The sequence below is a fragment of the Pseudochaenichthys georgianus genome, chromosome 21, assembly GCF_902827115.2.
Source record: "Pseudochaenichthys georgianus chromosome 21, fPseGeo1.2, whole genome shotgun sequence".
Classification (NCBI taxonomy): Eukaryota; Metazoa; Chordata; class Actinopteri; order Perciformes; family Channichthyidae; genus Pseudochaenichthys; species Pseudochaenichthys georgianus.
In genome coordinates this window covers 39,340,800-39,364,559 of record NC_047523.1, presented here as the reverse complement: position 1 = coordinate 39,364,559, position 23,760 = coordinate 39,340,800, and the positions used below count along the sequence as shown (strand labels likewise).

At 42.0% G+C, this 23,760-nt stretch overlaps 1 protein-coding gene across 3 annotated transcripts in view; it reads left to right on the top strand.

Moving 5' to 3' along the window:
• The window catches only part of ankrd44 (ankyrin repeat domain 44), a 48,415-nt gene that overhangs the window by 7,574 nt on the left and 17,081 nt on the right, over positions 1 to 23,760 (top strand). For 2 of the 3 annotated variants that reach the window (XM_034110038.2, XM_034110040.1), the window contains exons 1-11: positions 1,035 to 1,250; positions 2,577 to 2,660; positions 6,149 to 6,227; positions 8,736 to 8,806; positions 11,279 to 11,479; positions 18,443 to 18,530; positions 19,154 to 19,296; positions 19,980 to 20,192; positions 20,983 to 21,061; positions 22,323 to 22,437; positions 22,521 to 22,603. In XM_034110038.2, coding sequence (XP_033965929.1) covers positions 1,221 to 1,250; positions 2,577 to 2,660; positions 6,149 to 6,227; positions 8,736 to 8,806; positions 11,279 to 11,479; positions 18,443 to 18,530; positions 19,154 to 19,296; positions 19,980 to 20,192; positions 20,983 to 21,061; positions 22,323 to 22,437; positions 22,521 to 22,603 — 1,186 coding nt within the window. In that variant the 5' untranslated portion in view covers positions 1,035 to 1,220. Of the gene's footprint in view, positions 1 to 1,034; positions 1,251 to 2,576; positions 2,661 to 6,148; positions 6,228 to 8,735; positions 8,807 to 11,278; positions 11,480 to 18,442; positions 18,531 to 19,153; positions 19,297 to 19,979; positions 20,193 to 20,982; positions 21,062 to 22,322; positions 22,438 to 22,520; positions 22,604 to 23,760 lie in introns of those variants that run through there. The other variant, XM_034110039.2, reaches the window with a different exon arrangement.

Sequence of the window (23,760 nt, the reverse complement as noted above, 5' to 3'; positions counted from 1 at the left end):
CTTTAAAGTAGAGACACTACATACTGATATACACCTGAACATCTGCAGGAGAGGACTCTTTAAAGTAGAGACACTACATGCTGATATACACCTGAACATCAGTAGGAGAGGACTCTTTAAAGTAGAGACACTACATACTGATATACACCTGAACATCGGCAGGAGAGGACTCTTTAAAGTAGAGACACTACATACTGATATACACCTGAACATCAGCAGGAGAGGATTCTTTAAAGTAGAGACACTACATACTGATATACACCTGAACATCAGCAGGAGAGGACTCTTTAAAGTAGAGACACTACATACTGATATACACCTGAACATCAGCAGGAGAGGACTCTTTAAAGTAGAGACACTACATACTGATATACACCTGAACATCAGCAGGAGAGGACTCTTTAAAGTAGAGACACTACATACTGATATACACCTGAACATCAGCAGGAGAGGACTCTTTAAAGTAGAGATACTACATACTGATATACACCTGAACATCAGCAGGAGAGGACTCTTTAAAGTAGAGACACTACATACTGATATACACCTGAACATCAGCAGGAGAGGACTCTTTAAAGTAGAGACACTACATACTGATATACACCTGAACATCAGCAGGAGAGGACTCTTTAAAGTAGAGACACTACATCCTGATATACACCTGGACATCAGCAGGAGAGGACTCTTTAAAGTAGAGACACTACATGCTGATATACACCTGAACATCAGCAGGAGAGGACTCTTTAAAGTAGAGACACTACATACTGATATACACCTGAACATCAGCAGGAGAGGACTCTTTAAATATAACTCCTGCAGCTCTAGTTGTGACACTACAGCAGCAAACATTTAAAAATGAGAAGCAGAAAGCAGAGGAAGTGTGAGCTGTGTTCCTTAAAGCAGAAGTGAAACGCTGCTCTGTGGTTCCTCTCTTGTTTCTGAGAAGGAGAGGCTGTGCAACAGGAAGTGAGGCAGGCGGCACACAGGAAGTGAAGTGAGTTCTCTGTTAGATCTGAATCATCATCAGGAGCACATCGAACCGGCAGCCCACATTTCTGCAGAGCTCTGACATCGACTTCTACTCTTTAAATAATCAGTGTAGCTGTTGAACTCTATCGGTCGGTGTTAAAGGACCATGCGGGGATTTAAATCGTGTCACTTTCGTGTAAAAAATTAATAAAATCCATCCCATTTGCTCTGTGAACGCCACGACATGTAAGATGTCCTGCATTGTGGGGCTGCAACTAAAGGTAATAATGACAGTTATCCCTTACATTCCCATGTGATATCTTTAAATGTCTTGGCTTGTCAGTCCAAACCTCAAAATATGATCTATAATAGGAATTGTCTTCATATTTGAGAGGCTGAAACGGCATTTTTTACTTTTTCTTTTGCATGAAAAATGACTTTAATAATTATGTATTCTTATTATTATTATTGGTGCTGCTTATATTTCTGCCATTGCAGCAGTAGTTAAAAGCTGTTACATGAATATAATGGAGTAAAAAGTGCACTATTCACGTCTGAAATGTAGTCGAAGTTAGTACAGACTTAAGTAAGTAATGAAGTTACCGTACTTGTTGGACTATAAAGCGCACCTGCATATAAGCCGCAGCAGCTAAATTGTCCGTCTGTCTTTCTCTCGTTCTGTCTCTCGGTTCCACTTTTACTTTGGTGCGCTACCTGTCTCACTCTTTTCCGGCCTCCAGCTTTTCCCGCTGGAGCCCGCCGCTTAGAGGTGGCGGGCGCGGAGCGGTCCTAGAGCCCATATAGTTAAAGGTGGTTAATTTTACCTGTAAAATCCATAGATTTAGGAGGTTCCCTAGTGGCCGCTAGCTGTACAAAAAAAATGGGGAAAAAAGTCGCGGTTTATAGTCCGAAAAGTACGGTAGTTAGTAAGTACTTTAGCGAGTTGGTAAATAAGTAAAAAATTAGGTCGATTAGTCGGTAGGAGAGAAAGAAAGAGAGGGTTGGGAGAGAGAGAGAAAGTGTCTGTGTGTGTTGCCTCTATTTACCTCCTATCTGTAATCTGGTATAGAAAATACGGGTTTCAGAGACATGACCTTCATTAAAACCTTTTCACTGCACAGACATTTTACTTTTATGATTTCTATCTACAAAGAATCTTCTCCAACAACATTCTCTTTGCTTTGGGGGGGAACATATTGTGTTCCTGTCTTCATGGAGGAAGTGAGTTTCATAATCCTTCTTGGTTTTAAGATGCATTTTGTATACAGTGGCTTCTGTAAACAGCTTTAAGTTACACACACACACACACACACACACACACACACACACACACACACACACACACACACACACACACACACACACACACACACACACACACACACACACACACACACACACACACACACACACACACACACACACACACACACCGTGGGAAGGATCATGCTCTCTTAACATGCGGTAAATCGCCCCACGAACACTTCATTTAGTCGCGTCTGCTCTCTGATGAATTCCTTCACTGTTAAAATGCTCCGTGTTTTTCTGCATGTCGGCCATGTTGCCTCTGGTCATGTGATTAACGTTTTGTCTTCTCCCTCCCCCAGCCTCCTCTCATCCAGGCGATCTTCAGCGGAGACCCTGAGGAGATCCGCATGCTCATCTATAAATCTGAAGACATCAACGCTCTGGTGAGGAAACACAAACAAAGTGTAAACATCAACACTGCGAGGTCACTTGTTAATCACAGCCCAGTCTTTTTACTTTTAAAACCTTGTTAGAAATATATATTTTATTATTAACGGTAGGGTGGGTTAGAATGGAGAAACCAGCTCGAGTGCGCTAGAATTTGAAAGTACGCAGCCGTAAAAAATCGGCCCCTTCCTTCAGACTTCCTCACAGAGCCCCTCCTCCAACATACACGAACGCGCACATGACCAATGAGGGCACGAGATCAGTCTGTGCCCAGATGGAAGGCTGACAGGCAGGTAGGACATCCAGTTACTTTAGCCGGGCCGGCTCAGATGATTGGTCGTGCTTTTTACAGCGCCACGGCTTCCACTGGTGACATATTTTTATGTATTTATTGTCAAAGCATTTCATTTATTCATTGCTATCGGGGTGTTAAGAGCATTCCATGGAATATAACAACAAGTGTTTCTGAAGTGAATCAGCTACCCCACCTTTAAGGAGCCCAAGACAGCCCTTCCTTCCTTCCTTCCTTCCTTCCTTCCTTCCTTCCTTCCTTCCTTCCTTCCTTCCTTCCTTCCTTCCTTCCTTCTAAAACATCTGCAAAGGTGATATTTCAACCATTTAAAATCTTGCATTGTTTACATCCATGTTTTCTAGGTCTTATTCTTCACTTCCTTTGCTCTGGACACGCACTTGCATCCTCTTGCAGTTATAAAATACAACCCCACAGGCAACCTTTAAATGTTTTCTAATAATTAGGACATCTTTGCCTCATAATTTACATGTTTACCTTCTCACAATTTCAAAATGTATGCCTTAAAACTACAAGAGAACATATCTCTATCAAATGCCTAATGCACATTTTATCACTGGATATGTTTTTTCGGAATTAAGAGACCTTTTTAATTCATATTTATGAGAGCAATTGTGTTCAGTAAGCAGCCAATGCATTGGTCAACATGTGCAAAAGTCCACACAGAGATATTGCATATATTTATTAAGGATTTTACTGAAAGCTGGATGTTATCATTTGTATGGCCATAACTTAATGTAAACAGCGTAGTTACTCTTTGTACTACGCCCTAATGCTATACACAGGGTCTAAAAGTACTTATCCATCCCAATATGTAATTGTATGCTAATCTACCAAATATCCCTTTCCTTTATGCATCTTAGCTTCAAATCAGCTTTTGGGGAAATAAAATCCTCAGATGTCTTCAGGCGTCACTTCCTGTTGCGCTCAGCAGTGAGTGGAGGAGTTCAGAGTGTGTGTGTGTGTGTGTGTGTGTGTTTATCTCCATCATGTTGCATATATGCACAACACATGTCTGTATCCACACACAGTAAGTGTTTAGTCTCTGGACTCTAGAGAGGGTTACAGGACTCTTCGGGCCAATCCCAAACCACGCCCTACGCCTACACACTCCGTGATGGAGGGAGTAAATACAGCAGCAAGCTTTGGGACGAACTCCCCTCTCTCCGGCAGAAACAGGAAATGCCGTAACTGTATGTAACAACGGTTTCAAATCAGCATCTGGACAACACATTTAAATTATATTATTTTATCCAAAGCGACTTACATGCTCAATACTGTGGACAATCCCCACAGGAGCACTTTGGGGTGAAGGGTCTCAGGGACACAACGACATGCTGACTGCAGTGGGACTCGAACCTGCTACCCCCTGATTCCAAGTTCGAGAAATTTAAATGAATAACTCAAATAAAACTCCAAACATCTTTCATTGTGTTTCAAAGCTCTTTTAGTTTTAAACCTGATGTTTATAAGCTTCTTAGTTTTTGCAACGGTCTGTAAATATACACAACTTTATAATAAAATGCACACATTTACCTTTTCTAGACTAAACACAAGTTTGATCCTAAGTTAAAAACATGAGGTTATCATGAGGTTGTTAACATCGCAGTTTATCAGTGGATGTTTGCTGGAACTACTTGTTAACAGCTTGTTTCCTGAGGACACACACAGCGTGACTCCGGTCAGGGAGAGACCGGTCTCCAGTCAGCACCGCTGCAGACTCGCTGTTTGAGGGCTTGATAGCCCACTCCCCCTCCACACTCGTTGCTTTGGAACAGCCCTTGATGTAGCGGACCCTACGGAGGGGTAGTGTATAGGGGTAGTGTATAGGGGTAGTGTGTAGGGGTAGTGTGTAGTGTGTAGGGGTAGGGTGTAGGGGTAGTGTGTAGGGGTAGTGTGTAGGGGTAGTGTGTAGTGGTTAGTGTGTAGGGGTAGTGTGTAGGGGTTAGTGTCTAGGGGTAGGGTGTAGGGCTAGTGTGTAAGGGTAGTGTGTAGTGTGTAGGTGTAGGGGTAGTGTGTAGGGGTAGTGGTTAGTGTGTAGGGGTAGTGAGTAGGGGTGGTGTGTAGTGTGTAGGTGTAGGGGTTAGTGTGTAGGGGTTAGTGTGTAGGGGTTAGTGTGTAGAGGTTAGTGTGTAGGGGTTAGTGTGTATGTGTAGTGTGTAGGGGTTAGTGTGTAGGGGTAGTGTGTAGGGGTAGTGTGTAGGGTGTAGGGGGTAGTGTGTAGGGGTAGTGTGTAGGGGTAGTGTGTAGGGGTAGGGTGTAGGGCTAGTGTGTAGGGGTAGTGTGATAGGGTAGTGAGTAGGGGTAGTGAGTAGGGGTAGGGTGTAGGGGTAGTGGGTAGTGTGTAGGGGTAGTGTGTATGGTGTAGGGCGCAGTTTGGGATTGGGCCTTCTTCTTCTGTGGTGGAGTGAGGAACAATGGAGGGTTTGACACTGAAAGCCCTGAGCTCATCAACTGTGAACTGATATCACTCCTCCTCTGTGGACCATCATGGAGGAGTCACAGATTATTATAAAGGACGTTAGTGTGTGTGTGTGTGTGTGTGTGTGTGTGTGTGTGTGTGTGTGTGTGTGTGTGTGTGTGTGTGTGTGTGTGTGTGTGTGTGTGTTGTGTGGTGTGTGTGTGTGTGTGTGTGTGTGTGTGGTGTGTGTGTGTGTGTGTGTGTGTGTGTGTGTAGTGTGTGTGTGTGTGTTGTGTGTGTGTGTGTGTGTGTGTGTGTGTGTGTGTGTGTGTGTGTGTGTGAGATGGCTGACTGATTTAGAAAATAATAATAATTAAAACAGAAAACTGTGAAATTGCAATTTACATTTATTTTAAATTTTAAATTGCTTTCTAGATTCCTAAAGTGTCGGTACCCTTTTTATTTTGTACCCCCCTGCTCCTAAGACACCTTACACCTGGCTTTACTCCAGCTCTTTGGATATTGAGATATCTAAACGGCTGCGTTGGTGGCGTATCCTATTGGTACCTGTAAACATTTCTTTATTATTATTATGTCTTTTTAAAACAAGAACCATGTATAGAAATCCATCTGGAAAAGGGTTCCATCTGTAGTCATGATGTGCACCTCCACTCTCTTAAACCACAGCACCTTAGAATAGGTGCAGCTTATTAATGAAGGTTCGACTCTCATACTTTTACATTATTACAATATCTCCTCCTCCTCCTCCTCAGGATTCAGAGAAGCGCACCCCGCTGCACGCTGCCGCCTTCCTGGGAGATGCAGAGATCACCGAGCTCCTCATCCTCTCTGGTAAAATCATTTCACCTTCTCTGAGGTTTATCTTCCATCTTTCTGTTAAAGGTCACCTGTTATGCAAAATCCACTTCTTCATGTCCTTTCTACATCAACAGGAACAAAGATTCTCTCTCTTGTTGATCCATTTCTATAAAAACCTGTCTGAAAATGAGCTGATCAGATTTGGCTACTTTATGATGTCATAACGATGTTTTGTCTTGTGTAACCATTAGCCAATCAGCAACCGAGGTAACCCCCCCCCCCCACCTTATCAAACCACGCCCCGTAAAACTCCCAAAAAGTTTTGTGAAGCCGCCATTTTATTATCCTCGCATTAGCATTATTAGCATTAGCATTAGCCCAGTGCACAAACGTAGAGAGACTAACTTATGGCAACACAAAAGAGAACATGGGAGCGGTGGAGAACCCATTAGTTCACACCGGAATAAGTCCCTGAGGGAGGATTAGGCAAATGAAGCCGCTGACGTCACTTTGTCTTCTTCTGCTTTGGGTTTACTGGCAGGCCGCAAACAACTTCACGGCGTATACTGCCGCCCGAAGTCCCCGGCCGGAAGTCCCCGGCCGGAAGTCCCCGGCCGGAAGTCCCCGGAATTGGGGACTGGCTTCAGTAGAAGCTGCTGGGACTCCCAGCAGCTTCTACTGAAGCCTTCCGAGTAAATCTCCAGAACGCCGACACCTTCTCATCTCCACCGCTCCCATGTTTTCTTTTGTGTTGCCATAAGTTAGTCTCTCTGCGTTTCTGCGCTGGGCTAATGCTAATAATGCTAATGTGAGGATAATAAAATGGCGGCTCTACAAAACATTTTTTGCGTGGTTTGCAATCGCCCAGCCAATCAGAACTGTGGTACTTTTCCCCCCAGGAAAGTACCTGCTCTCAGCAGGCGCTAAAAATGGGGTGAAATGTTCCCGGCACTTACGGCCCCTACACACGGCGGCGTGCGTTGCCGCTTGGCGGTGGGCGTGTCTTGAGCTTGGGGAGTCAACGCGAGCAGCCCGACCAACAACCAACCACATGAATGTCCCGCCCCGGACATACAAAGCAAAGCATTCATGCTACATCCATGCTGGCTAAATATACTGTCTATGCTGCTAGCTGTCCATTCAAACGAAGTACACTGGATATAAACTCCCCAAACAAGCGAAAACCTACCAGTTTCCCCCACTGCCTCTGCCACCTCCCCCCATGCCTGGCTCCTCCGGTTTGTATCCCTGTATGTAAAGAGGGACTGGTCATAGAGTACCGGGTGATTCCCTACCGCCACGATAATGTTCTCCTCCTTTTGTTGACATATGGGAAATAACTGCAGTCTGGCTCTCCCAACATACACCCGGTTTGATTGGCTACTGCTTGTACTGTCAGATTTACATACGAGGGATTTGATTGGCTGATGCCTCCGTCGAGGCGGCAAAAGTAGAACATTGCTCTACTTTTGCAGCGAGCACCTCGAGAGAAGCTACGCTTTGCTCCCACAATGCAGTTCGGCGAATCGTGACGTCACCCCATTCAAAGTGAATGGGCAGAAGCGTTGAAGCGGCAACGCACGCCGCCGTGTGTAGGGGCCGGTAGTTATTTGTATGGTGTGAACGCGACATCAGGGGTACTAACGGAACTAAACGCGAAAAGTACGGGTGAAAAGTACTCGGTGTGAACGCGGCTATTGTGTTCTTTGTGACCAAATGTCTCTCAGAGGGGCGTGGGGAGTGGCTCCTTATTTTCATCTAAAGTAACAGACAGAGAATCAGCACTTTGGAAACAGGGCTGAAACAGAGGGGATTATGGGTAATGCTGCAATGATCTGTGCATAACACGTATTAAAATGCTAGATCATAAAAAAAGCTATATTTAAATGCCTTAGTCCTCTTCTTTTCTGATTACACCTCAAGGTAATTTTTTCCTACAGAGGAAGTACATATTTATAAAAACTCATTAATATATTTAGACATATATTTAAAATAGTTCTCAAAAAGCTGGGCACTGTAGTTCCTATCAGACATTAAATAAACAGGAATACATTGAGCATATGTTTAGGACTATTTTCAGCGGCGGATGAATACACACACTCGGCGTAATAGAGTTTTTTTGGCAGCAGGACGGTGGATTGGCCTCCAGTAGCACCTGTGTGTCATTGATGTGTTAATATATCTATTTGATTAACATTTATTTTCTGCACAACAATGGAGCGCTGTGGCTCAGAGGAGAACGCCTCATTACGCTCTGCATTAGGGCGGCGTGATATTAGGGAGTTATGGGAAAACATGTTTGAATATCGGGATAATGAGACAGAAAGCGTCTGCCTTTCTGCAAACTGCTATAGGCACGAAATTACTTGAACTTCCAACAATAGGCACAAATAAACAAAAATAAACAAATAAAATACTTAATAATAAAAAGTATCTTTCAAAGCAGTCTTTCGCAATGTGTTTATTGCAATAAGAATGAAAAATGTTATTGTGTTGGTTTTGTAAACTGGAATTTTTCTGCTTCATCTTTTTTTTCTGCAGGGGCTCGGGTCAATGCCAAAGATAACATGTGGCTCACCCCCCTCCATCGGGCGGTGGCATCCCGGAGCGAGGTGAACACACACACACACACACACACCACCATGACTAACACACACTCACGGATGAAAAGAGGCCAACTTACACGCAAACTTACACATCTTTTATTGTCCTCTAAACACATCTCACACACAGAGCTTTACCTCAGAGAATGTGGGTTGGACCAGTTAGTCTGTCACCATCACTCCCATCACAAACTGGATATTCAACATGGCTGGAATAACTGCAGCGCTCTGCCCCTCATTTACATACAGAGACTCTACGAGGTTAAATACCAGAGTTAAAGAATCTGTCTGAAGTCATGAGTCTTTATTCATTCACACAACGGTATGTTACAGGTTTACGCAAAGCAGCTGAACACATGCTTTGGATAAAATCACTTTCAGTCCATGTGGGGGATGTTTGCACTCAACACAAGGTATTAAAAGTGAACAGCCTGTAGCTTTATTTACAACATTGAAATAACAAGATCTTACAGTGTATTGAAATTGAATGAAGTCGATTATAATGAATGCTACAATACCTCAGAGAAATATGTGATTTTTTAAATATATATTCATATGCCTTTCCAGAAACACAGTTATGTTAGCTTACCTTATTCATTTGTTTTATTTTGACCTTGTTTTGTCCTTTAATTCATTCCGAATAACCCGGAAACTAATCCTTATAGTAAATATATAGCTTGATATTCTGGTTTTGTTTAGCCTGCTCATTAGGGTATTTGATAATAGGCGTTGTTTGTTGTACCTTGTGGTCATGTCTTCTACCACAATGAATATATGCCACATCAAATAATGACAAAATAAATGGCTGTTTCGGAAATTAATTCACATTTTAACATAATTTCTAAGGTCATGTTGATGGACTTATTTGCAGTTGATGGTTCATTTTCACATATTACTTCTAGTTGTGCTTCATGTGTCAGTTTGTCCTTTCTTCTATTTAAATCTCTCTTATAACTTATGCTGTACGTCTCATTTCAGGATCTAAAGATAACTTTTTAAAACATCCCTAAATAAATATCTCTGGTGGTCGCGGTGTGTACATAAATAATCCATGAATACTGTTCATACAAAGAACTGATAGATTCGTAGCACACAAGTGAGGCACAGAGGTGTGAAGTAATAGAGTACAAATACTTTGTTACTGTACTTAAGTACATGTTTCTGGTATCAGTACTTTACTCTACTACTTATTTTATTGGTATCTGGAGCATTCGACCAATCACAAACATGGAGAAGCGCACTGACAGCGCAGCGTCATACTTCCTGAATGAAAAGTCAACTATAATATTAGACATATGAAGAAGTTAAACTTTAAACATCCATGACTGAAACACTTGATCAGGATAAAAGCCTCAGAGCTGCACCTGCAAGGTGAACACAGCTGATAACAGAACAAGTGTTTGAATGCGTACATTAACAGGTTTATGATATCACTGCCCCGTCTAAAACACGAGTGGATCTGACTTTCATTACATTTGTCTCGAGTGTTTCGTCAACTTAATGTGTTGCTTAAAATAATACTTCTGCATACAGTATGTGACACTGTGAGTGTTGCACGGCCAGATACGGCTCAGCTGACTCAGATAAGGAGATATATGATACATTATGAAGTGATATGCCGCGGACTGTACTTAATGTACTCTGATCCGGTTACTGATGTTGTGGCCGATATTTAAGTAAGCTTTCTTAACGCTAATGTTATAATAGTCAGATTGCTCTGAAGAAGGGAGGTGATATTCTATTAATGTTCACGTTCACAGTCGGTGATTTTTGCCGGCCGTCTTTCCTGCAACGGCAGTTTTTCTGTATTTCCTTTCTCCTGTAATATGACTTGATCGCTTTAAACTCCGCACCCTGAGCTCTGATTGGTCAGCAGGCGGTGCTTTCACTGAGTTGAGCTCTTAGCCTGCAACCTAACCTGCTCCAGGGCAGGTTAGCCGCTCAGCATAAGTTACCATGGAGATCTAGCCTGCTAAAAAGAGAACCAGCTTCGTAGGACCGGAAACCCAGAGTTTTCCCTGAAGTTAGCCGCTAAGAGAAGATCCTGCTTCCTAGTACACCCCCCAGTTCTTCTCTACAGAAGAAGGACCAATGGAAACGTTGTCATGTTGCCGTTGTTCAGCATGGAAACATTCATTAGCTAACAATGACATTATTGTTCTATTAATATAAAGGGAGGTCAGGTACTCTTTAAAGCAGCTGCTAGCTATGGGTACTTTTGACTGAAGTACATTTCAAAGCCCTCTTTACTTCTACTTGAGTAAAGAAGTTTAGTCAGTACTTCTACTTTCACCAGAGCATTTTTAAACACGAGTATCTGTACTTCTACTTGAGTAAAGAAGTTTAGTCAGTACTTCTACTTTCACCAGAGTATTTTTAAACACTAGTATCTGTACTTCTACTTGAGTAAAGGATGTGTTTACTTTTGCTATCTCTGGTGAGTTATTAATCTCTTAAAATAAACTCTCTGTTCCTCCTCAGGAGTCGGTGAGGGTTCTGATCCGTCACTCGGCCGATGTGAACGCTCGGGATAAGAACTGGCAGACGCCACTTCATGTCGCTGCAGCAAATAACGCTCTGCGATGCGCCGAGGTCATCATCCCCCTGCTGAGCAGCGTCAACGTGTCGGACCGCGGAGGACGCACCGCGCTGCATCACGCTGCGCTAAACGGACACACGGAGGTAATGCAGACAATCATTTATGTTTTGTTTTATCAGTTAGATTTAAAGAGTCCTCTCCTGCTGATGTTCAGGTGTATATCAGTATGTAGTGTCTCTACTTTAAAGAGTCCTCTCCTGCTGATGTTCAGGTGTATATCAGTATGTAGTGTCTCTACTTTAAAGAGTCCTCTCCTGCTGATGTTCAGGTGTATATCAGTATGTAGTGTCTCTACTTTAAAGAGTCCTCTCCTGCTGATGTTCAGGTGTATATCAGTATGTAGTGTCTCTACTTTAAAGAGTCCTCTCCTGCTGATGTTCAGGTGTATATCAGTATGTAGTGTCTCTACTTTAAAGAGTCCTCTCCTGCTGATGTTCAGGTGTATATCAGTATGTAGTGTCTCTACTTTAAAGAGTCCTCTCCTGCTGATGTTCAGGTGTATATCAGTATGTAGTGTCTCTACTTTAAAGAGTCCTCTCCTGCTGATGTTCAGGTGTATATCAGTATGTAGTGTCTCTACTTTAAAGAGTCCTCTCCTGCTGATGTTCAGGTGTATATCAGTATGTACAGTAGTGTCTCTACTTTAAAGAGTCCTCTCCTGCTGATGTTCAGGTGTATATCAGTATGTAGTGTCTCTACTTTAAAGAGTCCTCTCCTGCTGAATTCCAGGTGTATATCAGTATGTAGTGTCTCTACTTTAAAGAGTCCTCTCCTGCTGATGTTCAGGTGTATATCAGTATGTAGTGTCTCTACTTTAAAGAGTCCTCTCCTGCTGAATTCCAGGTGTATATCAGTATGTAGTGTCTCTACTTTAAAGAGTCCTCTCCTGCTGATGTTCAGGTGTATATCAGTATGTAGTGTCTCTACTTTAAAGAGTCCTCTCCTGCTGAATTCCAGGTGTATATCAGTATGTAGTGTCTCTATTTTAAAGAGTCCTCTCCTGCTGATGTCCAGGTGTATATCAGTTTGTAGTGTTTCTATTTTAAAGAGTCCTCTCCTGCTGATGTTCAGGTGTATATCAGTATGTAGTGTCTCTACTTTAAAGAGTCCTCTCCTGCTGAATTCCAGGTGTATATCAGTATGTAGTGTCTCTACTTTAAAGAGTCCTCTCCTGCTGAATTCAGGTGTATATCAGTATGTAGTGTCTCTATTTTAAAGAGTCCTCTCCTGCTGATGTTCAGGTGTATATCAGTATGTAGTGTCTCTACTTTAAAGAGTCCTCTCCTGCTGATGTTCAGGTGTATATCAGTATGTAGTGTCTCTACTTTAAAGAGTCCTCTCCTGCTGATGTTCAGGTGTATATCAGTATGTAGTGTCTCTACTTTAAAGAGTCCTCTCCTGCTGATGTTCAGGTGTATATCAGTATGTAGTGTCTATACTTTAAAGAGTCCTCTCCTGCTGATGTTCAGGTGTATATCAGTATGTAGTGTCTCTACTTTAAAGAGTCCTCTCCTGCTGATGTTCAGGTTCATATCAGTATGTAGTGTCTCTACTTTAAATAGTCCTCTTCTGCTGATGTTCAGGTGTATATCAGTATGTAGTGTCTCTACTTTAAAGAGTTCTCACCTGCTGATGTTCAGGTGTATATCAGTATGTAGTGTCTCTACTTTAAAGAGTCCTCTCCTGCTGATGTTCAGGTGTATATCAGTATGTAGTGTCTCTACTTTAAAGAGTCCTCTCCTGCTGATGTTCAGGTGTATATCAGTATGTAGTGTCTCTACTTTAAAGAGTCCTCTCCTGCTGATGTTCAGGTGTATATCAGTATGTAGTGTCTCTACTTTAAACAGTGCTCTCCTGCTGATGTTCAGGTGTATATCAGTATGTAGTGTCTCTGCTTTAAAGAGTCCTCTCCTGCTGATGTTCAGGTGTATATCAGTATGTAGTGTCTCTGCTTTAAAGAGTCCTCTCCTGCTGATGTTCAGGTGTATATCAGTATGTAGTGTCTCTACTTTAAAGAGTCCTCTCCTGCTGATGTTCAGGTGTATATCAGTATGTAGTGTCTCTACTTTAAAGAGTGCTCTCCTGCTGATGTTCAGGTGTATATCAGTATGTAGTGTCTCTGCTTTAAAGAGTCCTCTCCTGCTGATGTTCAGGTGTATATCAGTATGTAGTGTCTCTACTTTAAAGAGTCCTCTCCTGCTGAATTCCAGGTGTATATCAGTATGTAGTGTGTCTACTTTAAAGAGTGCTCTCCTGCTGATGTTCAGGTGTATATCAGTATGTAGTGTCTCTGCTTTAAAGAGTCCTCTCCTGCTGATGTTCAGGTGTATATCAGTATGTAGTGTCTCTACTTTAAAGAGTCCTCTCCTGCTGAATTCCAGGTGTATATCAGTATGTAGTGTGTCTACTTTAAAGAGTCCTGTCCTGCTGATGTCCAGGTGTATATCAGTTTGTAGTGTCTCTACTTTAAAGAGTCCTCTCCTGCTGATGTTCAGGTGTATATCAGTATGTAGTGTCTCTACTTTAAAGAGTCCTCTCCTGCTGAATTCCAGGTGTATATCAGTATGTAGTGTCTCTATTTTAAAGAGTCCTCTCCTGCTGAATTCCAGGTGTATATCAGTATGTAGTGTCTCTATTTTAAAGAGTCCGCTCCTGCTGATGTTCAGGTGTATATCAGTATGTAGTGTCTCTACTTTAAAGAGTCCTCTCCTGCTGATGTTCAGGTGTATATCAGTATGTATTGTCTCTACTTTAAAGAGTTATCTCCTGCTGATGTTCAGGTGTATATCAGTATGTAGTGTATCTACTTTAAAGAGTCCTCTCCTGCTGATGTTCAGGTGTATATCAGTATGTAGTGTCTCTACTTTAAAGAGTCCTCTCCTGCTGATGTTCAGGTGTATATCAGTATGTAGTGTCTCTACTTTAAAGAGTCCTCTCCTGCTGATGTTGAGGTGTATATCAGTATGTAGTGTCTCTACTTTAAACAGTGCTCTCCTGCTGATGTTCAGGTGTATATCAGTATTTATTGTCTCTGCTTTAGAGTCTCTCCTGCTGATGTTCAGGTGATATCAGTATGTAGTGTCTTCTGCTTTAAAGAGTCCTCTCTCTGATTTGTTCAGGTGTATATCAGTATGTAGTGTCTCTTACTTTAAAAGTCCTCTCCTGCTGATGTGCAGGTGTATATCATTATGTAGTTTCTCTACTTTAAGAGTCCTCTCCTGCTGATGTTCAGGTGTATATCAGTATGTAGTGTCTCTACTTTAAAGAGTCCTCTCCTGCTGATGTTCAGCTGTATATCAGTATGTAGGGTCTCTACTTTAAAGAGTCCTCTCCTGCTGATGTTCAGGTGTATATCAGTATGTAGTGTCTCTACTTTAAAGAGTCCTCTCCTGCTGATGTCAAGGTGTATATCAGTATGTAGTGTCTCTACTTTAAAGAGTGCTCTCCTGCTGATGTTCAGGTGTATATCAGTATGTAGTGTCTCTACTTTAAAGAGTCCTCTCCTGCTGATGTTCAGGTGTATATCAGTATGTAGTGTCTCTGCTTTAAAGAGTGCTCTCCTGCTGATGTTCAGGTGTATATCAGTATGTAGTGTCTCTGCTTTAAAGAGTCCTCTCCTGCTGATGTTCAGGTGTATATCAGTATGTAGTGTCTCTACTTTAAAGAGTCCTCTCCTGCTGATGTTCAGGTGTATATCAGTATGTAGTGTCTCTACTTTAAAGAGTGCTCTCCTGCTGATGTTCAGGTGTATATCAGTATGTAGTGTCTCTGCTTTAAAGAGTCCTCTCCTGCTGATGTTCAGGTGTATATCAGTATGTAGTGTCTCTACTTTAAAGAGTCCTCTCCTGCTGATGTTCAGGTGTATATCAGTACGTAGTGTCTCTACTTTAAAGAGTCCTCTCCTGCTGATGTTCAGGTGTATATCAGTATGTAGTGTCTCTACTTTAAAGAGTCCTCTCCTGCCGATGTTCAGGTGTATATCAGTATGTAGTGTCTCTACTTTAAAGAGTCCTCTCCTGCTGATGTTCAGGTGTATATCAGTATGTAGTGTCTCTACTTTAAAGAGTCCTCTCCTGCTGATGTTCAGGTGTATATCAGTATGTAGTGTCTCTACTTTAAAGAGTCCTCTCCTGCTGATGTTCAGGTGTATATCAGTATGTAGTGTCTCTACTTTAAAGAGTCCTCTCCTGCTGATGTTCAGGTGTATATCAGTATGTAGTGTCTCTACTTTAAAGAGTCCTCTCCTGCTGATGTTCAGGTGTATATCAGTATGTAGTGTCTCTACTTTAAAGAGTCCTCTCTTGCTGATGTTCAGGTGTATATCAGTATGTAGTGTCTCTACTTTAAAGAGTCCTCTCCTGCTGATGTTCAGGTGTATATCAGTATGTAGTGTCTCTACTTTAAAGAGTCCTCTCCTGCCGATGTTCAGGTGTATATCAGTATGTAGTGTCTCTACTTTAAAGAGTCCTCTCCTGCTGATGTTCAGGTGTATATCAGTATGTAGTGTCTCTACTTTAAAGAGTCCTCTCCTGCCGATGTTCAGGTGTATATCAGTATGTAGTGTCTCTACTTTAAAGAGTCCTCTCCTTGCTGATGTTCAGGTGTATATCAGTATGTAGTGTCTCTACTTTAAAGAGTCCTCTCCTGCTGATGTTCAGGTGTATATCAGTATGTAGTGTCTCTACTTTAAAGAGTCCTCTCCTGCTGATGTTCAGGTGTATATCAGTATGTAGTGTCTCTACTTTAAAGAGTCCTCTCTTGCTGATGTTCAGGTGTATATCAGTATGTAGTGTCTCTACTTTAAAGAGTCCTCTCCTGCTGATGTTCAGGTGTATATCAGTATGTAGTGTCTCTACTTTAAAGAGTCCTCTCCTGCTGATGTTCAGGTGTATATCAGTATGTAGTGTCTCTACTTTAAAGAGTCCTCTCTTGCTGATGTTCAGGTGTATATCAGTATGTAGTGTCTCTACTTTAAAGAGTCCTCTCCTGCTGATGTTCAGGTGTATATCAGTATGTAGTGTCTCTACTTTAAAGAGTCCTCTCCTGCTGATGTTCAGGTGTATATCAGTATGTAGTGTCTCTACTTTAAAGAGTCCTCTCTTGCTGATGTTCAGGTGTATATCAGTATGTAGTGTCTCTACTTTAAAGAGTCCTCTCCTGCTGATGTTCAGGTGTATATCAGTATGTAGTGTCTCTACTTTAAAGAGTCCTCTCCTGCTGATGTTCAGGTTCATATCAGTATGTAGTGTCTCTTCATGTCTTCATGCTTTAATGTTCAAAAAGCTCTTTATTTTTCTCATACTGTCTGTGCTGCAGCACCTCTTTTCACCCTCTGTTGTGATTGGTCAACCGCTTAGAGATGTCCCGCCCCTTAGCCTATCACGTACAATGTGTTGGAGCGCTAGCTAACTGTGGGATTTTAGCCGTTGCAGACCCTTTCCAAGCACACAAACCTAGATAACTGTAGGGAAAAGGAAACCCCCCAAAAACTAAAATGACTGTTTTGTTTCATTGACTTACATGCATGTCCTGGAGACTTATCCTGACCGTAACCATAACAACACATGCCTAACCCTAACCCTAACCAAGTCTTCACCCTAACATTAATGATTCCCCTTATGGGGACCTCCATTGTGTCCCCATAAGGGAGGCGAGTCCCCACACGTGACTGTGTAAACAGATTTAGGTCCCCACAAGTATAGTAATGCTAGTACACACACCCCCCCCACACACACACACACACACCGTTTTTGCACTTACTGGGATTAGCACATTTGAAGCTAATGCAACAGCAATTCTAATGATTTGGCTTATTTGCAGCGTATACATCTGCATTTTCCTTCTTGTTCTGAGTTTGTATCTCCATGGTTTCTTGCGCTGCGGATAAAAGCCTCAGCTAAATGTAATGAAACAGAGACACTCACATACTCATGTGTTTTATCAGTACAATGACAACCAAAATCCACTTTCCTGCAGCAGCATATCCTCCAATAAACAGGCAGTGATGTAACCGGCCTTTGTGCTATTCTGGTTACTTCTGGTTAGAGCAAACAGGTGGGCGGCTGCAGCTGTGTCATTGAGGTTATTAAGTGGGCTGTTCACTTTGAAACGCTCCTTTTGTTTCAGGGAATCATTCACAAATATGTTGAGTCTAAAATAACCGAGGAGAGGCGGCAGATTTCTGAACGGCTCCTTCTGTTTCTGTCTCTGAAAAACAGTGTTTATGCAACGAACTGCCCAGTGATGTGTTTACAGTGCTGTTATATAAAGACACACACACACACACACACACACACACACACACACACACACACACACACACACACACACACACACACACACACACACACACACACACACACACACACACACACACACACACACACACACACACACACACACACACACACACACACACACACACACACACACACACACACACACGAGTGATTCCCTTATGGGGACCTCCAATTTGTCCCCATAAGGGAGGCGAGTCCCCACACGTGACAGATTTAGGTCCCCACAAGTATAGTAATGCTAGGCCACACACACACACACACACACACACACACACACACACACACACACACACACACACACACACACACACACACACACACACACACACACACACACACACACACACACACACACACACACACACACACACACACACACACACACACACACACACACACACACACACACACACACATCTTGTTTGAACTCCTAGACCACCAGACTCACGGACAGTTTCATCCCACAGGCCATAAGACTGTTAACCACCTGAACTTTTGAAAGAACACCCACAACATTAATCTGTTTGCAACTTATATATATCAATAATCAATATTCCAATGACTTGTATATAGACTATTCTGCACAATTTGGGTTGTATTCAATTGTATTGTATTTACTTATCTGTTTTATTGTGTTGCACTGTTGGAGGAGCCTGTGACCTAATAATTTAATTGTCATAACTACACTGTAGCTATGCACACATGACAATAAAAGCCTTGAACCTAGTTTTCCTCTGTGGTTGCCAGATGGTGAACCTGCTCCTGGCTAAAGGAGCGAACATCAACGCCTTCGATAAGAAGGACGGCCGGGCGCTGCACTGGGCGGCGTTCATGGGTGAGACTCAAAGACTTTCATTTCCTCGAAGTAGCTTAGTGTCGGAATGAGTCATCTCATAAATAAAGGAGATTTTCATGACAGCTGGAGACGAGAACAACAAGACACAACATTATAAAAGTCATCACAACAACAATATAAATACGTTTTAGATGTAAACAAACATGTGGGTAACTCCGGTTCACTGTAGGTGGAGTTTCCATATTTTACTCTTTAAGAGAAATTTGAATATTTTTTACACAATAATTGGAAAAAGCGTGTCCTGAGGATTTCTGAGCACAAGACATTGCACAAGTATATATCCCCACGAAGAAGAAGCAAAAACACGATCAAAGAAAATACAAGAAAGAAAGTAAGGAAAAAAAGGAAATCTATATATACAGACAACATAGATGATTAACAATAATGTAAGTGGACATGTGATGAATATGTAATATTTAAAACAATTAAGATAAAAAAAGGTGTAACTTATCACAATTTTACCTAAAAAAAAAAAACGGTTAATAAAAAGCAGTTTTGATTAAATCAGCTGATCCAAAGATCTCACCTTGGGTTCTGGACGTTCGGAAGCGTAAACAAATAACCAATGACTGTTTCTCCTCTCTCTGCGGCGCCCCCTGCAGGTCACCTGGACGTGGCGTGTCTGCTGGTGAGTCAGGGGGCGGAGATCAGCTGTAAAGACAAACGAGGATACACCCCGCTCCACACAGCCGCCTCCAGCGGGCAGATCGCTGTCGTCAAACACCTGCTCAACCTCTCTGTGGAGGTAACACACACACACACGCGCACGCACGCACGCACACACACACACACACACACACACACACACACACACACACACACACACACACACACACACACAGGTGTTAGGGTGTTTTATGGATTCCATTGGGACAAGCTCCGCACACGCACACACACGTAGATACATCGATACACACACACACACTGACGCACGCACACACACACACACACACACACACACACACACACACACACACACACACACACACACACACACACACACACACACACACACACACACACACACACACACACACACACACACACACACACACACACACACACACACACACACAGGTGTTAGGGTGTTTTATGGATTCCATTGGGACAAGCTCCGCACACGCACACACACGTAGTAGATACATCGACACACACACACACACACACACACACACACACACACACACACACACACACACACACACACACACACACACACACACACACACACACACACACACACACACACACACACACACACACACACACACACACACACACACACACACACACACACAGACAGTTTTAGTTTGCCTACACTTGAAGACTTCCACTTTAACCAACACTTATTAAGAACACATTTCCAGCACACTGCAGTCACACCTTCCCTCGGCCCAGGATAACAAGTCTTATTTTCTGTGACAACAGATCGACGAGTCGAATGCGTTTGGGAACACGGCGCTGCACGTGGCGTGTTTTAACGGACAGGATGCTGTTGTCAGTGAGCTCATCGATTACGGAGCTAACGTGAGTCAGGCCAACAACAAGGGCTTCACGCCGCTGCACTTCGCCGCTGCGTCCACTCACGGAGCGCTGTGTCTGGAGTTCCTGGTCAACAACGGGGCCGACGTCAACGTACAGGTACACCGATCGTCTCGCATAACAAGCCAAAACACCCAGGAGTTATGGAACAACGATATCTTTCATGTAGAGCAGGGGTGTCAAACTCATGGCCCGGGGGCCAAATCCGGCCCGCGACTTCATTTAATGTGGCCCGCATGCAAAGAATATAATAAGTTTATTATATGGTTACATGCCACGGTTACATGCCACTTTACGTGCCCATAAAGTAGCCTACATGTCCCACAATGCATCTTGTTTTGTGACATGCTCACTGAAGAGACTTACAATTATTTGCCCTAGACTTCTGCTTTCAGACGTAGTTAATTATGAAGTTATTACCCTATCCGATAATAATTCAATGCACAGGAAATGATGTATTATAATACATTATTTTATATATGTTATATATTTATATAGTCCTAAAGTCACAACCGGCCCTTTGAGTGCAACCATAATTGTGATGTGGCCCGCCAATACATTTAGTTTGACACCCCTGATGTAGAGTAAAGTTTGTGTTCACCTCCCTCGTTTGGCTCAGTTTTCTACCAACTCCTGAGGGAAATATCTGGCCTTTTATCTGCTAAATACTCAATTATAAGCTTGGTGCTTTGGGACAAAACAAAACTGAACAAGGATTTCTGATTTGCATTAGCCAGAGATAAGATTTTAAATGCTACTGTTGTGAGACAAGCCCACCCTTTCCATTTCGCTGTCCATTATTGTATACTCTACTTGTTTCTGAAAACCACATTTATTTGGCAAATTAAACCATAAACCTGTTGTTTTATTTCTCCTGCTCTTTCTTCAGAGTCGTGACGGGAAGAGTCCTCTTCACATGACGGCGGTTCACGGACGCTTCACTCGCTCACAGACCCTCATCCAAAACGGTTAGACCTCCTTATGATCGTTTTAGTATCTCAAACTTACACCTGTTGCATGTTCTCCGTTAGGAAAATCTCCCTGGTCCCCGGCTTGAGCTTCAATCTCAGGATCCATGTGTTTCTGATCCTCTCCAGAATGGAAGTAGTCCTCACATAGAGAGCATCAGCTAGTTCCTGAGCAGTGTCCTTCACATGCTGATATCCGAGAGAGGGAGTCACACAGTCACAAGATGGAGGAATAGAAAGCAGTGTTCAATGTTTACTTCAGATTAGCTCCACGTCAGAAATGAGCATGCTTGATGTCTCTCTCCATAGAGGCTGAGTCATCATGTTAATCACATAGCTATCACATGCCTCAAACAGTTCTGATGCTCTTCTAGTAGGGCTGCTCGATTATGGCAAAAATCATAATCTCGATTGTTTGGGTCAATAATTGTAATTGCGATTATTCATTGACTTTGAAAACATCCATTTATTGTACTTTAAAACAAATAAATATAATAATTTTAACTTTTTAACTGTTGAATTATACGTTCAGGGTAATCAACTGAAAAAACAATATAAAATAAATTATACATTCATGTCACATTTAAATAAATAATATCAAAATAATAAATACCAATAAACAAGATCAACACACATGTTGCAGTGCACTGTCACAACCTGAACACTCCTTACATGTTCAACATATTCCACTCAGTTAAACGTTGAAGGCGGGCCCACCGTCATGGTAACAGGAAATAAATGTTGAACTACAATTTAAGAACAAATAAAAATGTTTTGGCCACCATGGCAAATGCTGGTAGGGCTGCTCATGTCATCTCTTAGAGATGTTTTGCGAGAAACTAGGGCTGCTCAATTATGGCAAAAATCATAATCTCTATTATTTGGGTCAATAATTGATATCACGATCATTAAAAACAATTATCCATTTACTTTGAAAACATCAATTTATTGGAGAAATTTAGTTTGAACAGAATGATTTTAACAGTTGATTACCCGGAACTTTAAGTATAACTCAACTGAAAAACCAAAAAAAAAAAAAAAAAATCGTATTTCGATTACGTTGTTTTCGTAATCGTTGCAAGACATAATCGTAATTGCGATTTAAAATACGATTAATTGAGCAGCCCTGTCTTCCATGTAATCATACATCCTGTCATGCACACAGCTACAGTTGGGATGCCTTTGTTATCATGCTACTCTCATATTGGAAGAGAACATTCACTATTTTCCCAACTTTCTCCCTTTAAATATTGTGTGTCAGGTGGGGAGATCGACTGTGTGGACAAAGATGGAAACACTCCTTTGCACATCGCCGCGCGATACGGTCATGAACTCCTCATCAACACGCTCATCACCAGCGGAGCAGACTGCACCAGGTCTGATGGTTCACAGATGTTTGCTAATTATTACAATGAGTGAAAGCCGGTATAAGTTGTTTACTTTCTGCATCTCTCTCTAGGCGAGGAGTCCACGACATGTTCCCTCTGCACCTGGCGGCTCTGAACGCTCACTCTGACTGCTGCAGGAAGCTGCTCTCCTCAGGTGAACCACGAGGAAACATGGAGTGACTGACCCCGAGTTAAGACCCCAAAAAGTCACGTCAGCGTCATGCTCTCTGTCTACCGGTCCCCCCCCCTAATTACCCGATAGACTATGTTCAGCTTTGAAAAAGGAGAGAACACTTAAAGTGATTACCACACAACAAAGAAACACATTAAGATGGGTTACACTTTGTAGAATAAATAAATAATAACTATTAAAAGAGAAAACATGCCATGAGATTAAAAAATGTATTCTAAGATATAAAGATAATATGACAAAAGTTTATTTATTAAAATGTTAAAATACTGATGAAACCATTAAACATCTGGTACATTTTAAAATTATGGTAAAGTAGTTTTCTTAGGCGTCAACCCTTTTATGCTCAAATTATAAAGAAAATAGACTTGAAGTGTAAGTTTAAGGGTGCATCTAATGCTTGAAACACACACACACACACACACACACACACACACACACACACACACACACACACACACACACCACACACACACACACACACACACACACACACACACACACACACACACACACACACACACACACACACACACACACACACACACACACACACACACACCACACACACACACACACACACACACACACACACACATATAAAACACATGATATTCTATATAATGAATGCACTGCTGTACTACTAATGTAAACAGTACTTTTGTAAGTATTGAAAATTGGCTCCACGTTGACAACATATCGCTTAAAATGCTCCAAGTTAGTGATCAAAATAGGATAATATAATAATAAAATACTGTGAAAGAGCCATTCTGCATACTTTACATGTGTATACTTTAAGTACATATACATCTGTACTTCTACTATTAACAATCTGAATTCAGGATTTATTTGTAAACAAGCATTTTAGGATCATATTCAACTTATATTTTTTTATTCCAAGTAGTTTTACCCATACAAGGTGTTCTTAGTGTATATTAGTGCATGCAAAAACAGTGTAAGGGGAATTCAATAATAACAATATGCAAGAATTAGATATATTGCAGTATATGTGAATTCAAAATGGAGAGGGTCTGAGTACTCTTCCTCCTCTGGGAGAAGCAACAGGGAAAGGCAACAATCCTCTTCTTCATAATTTAAGTCTTGAGTCTGCAGGCGAGCAG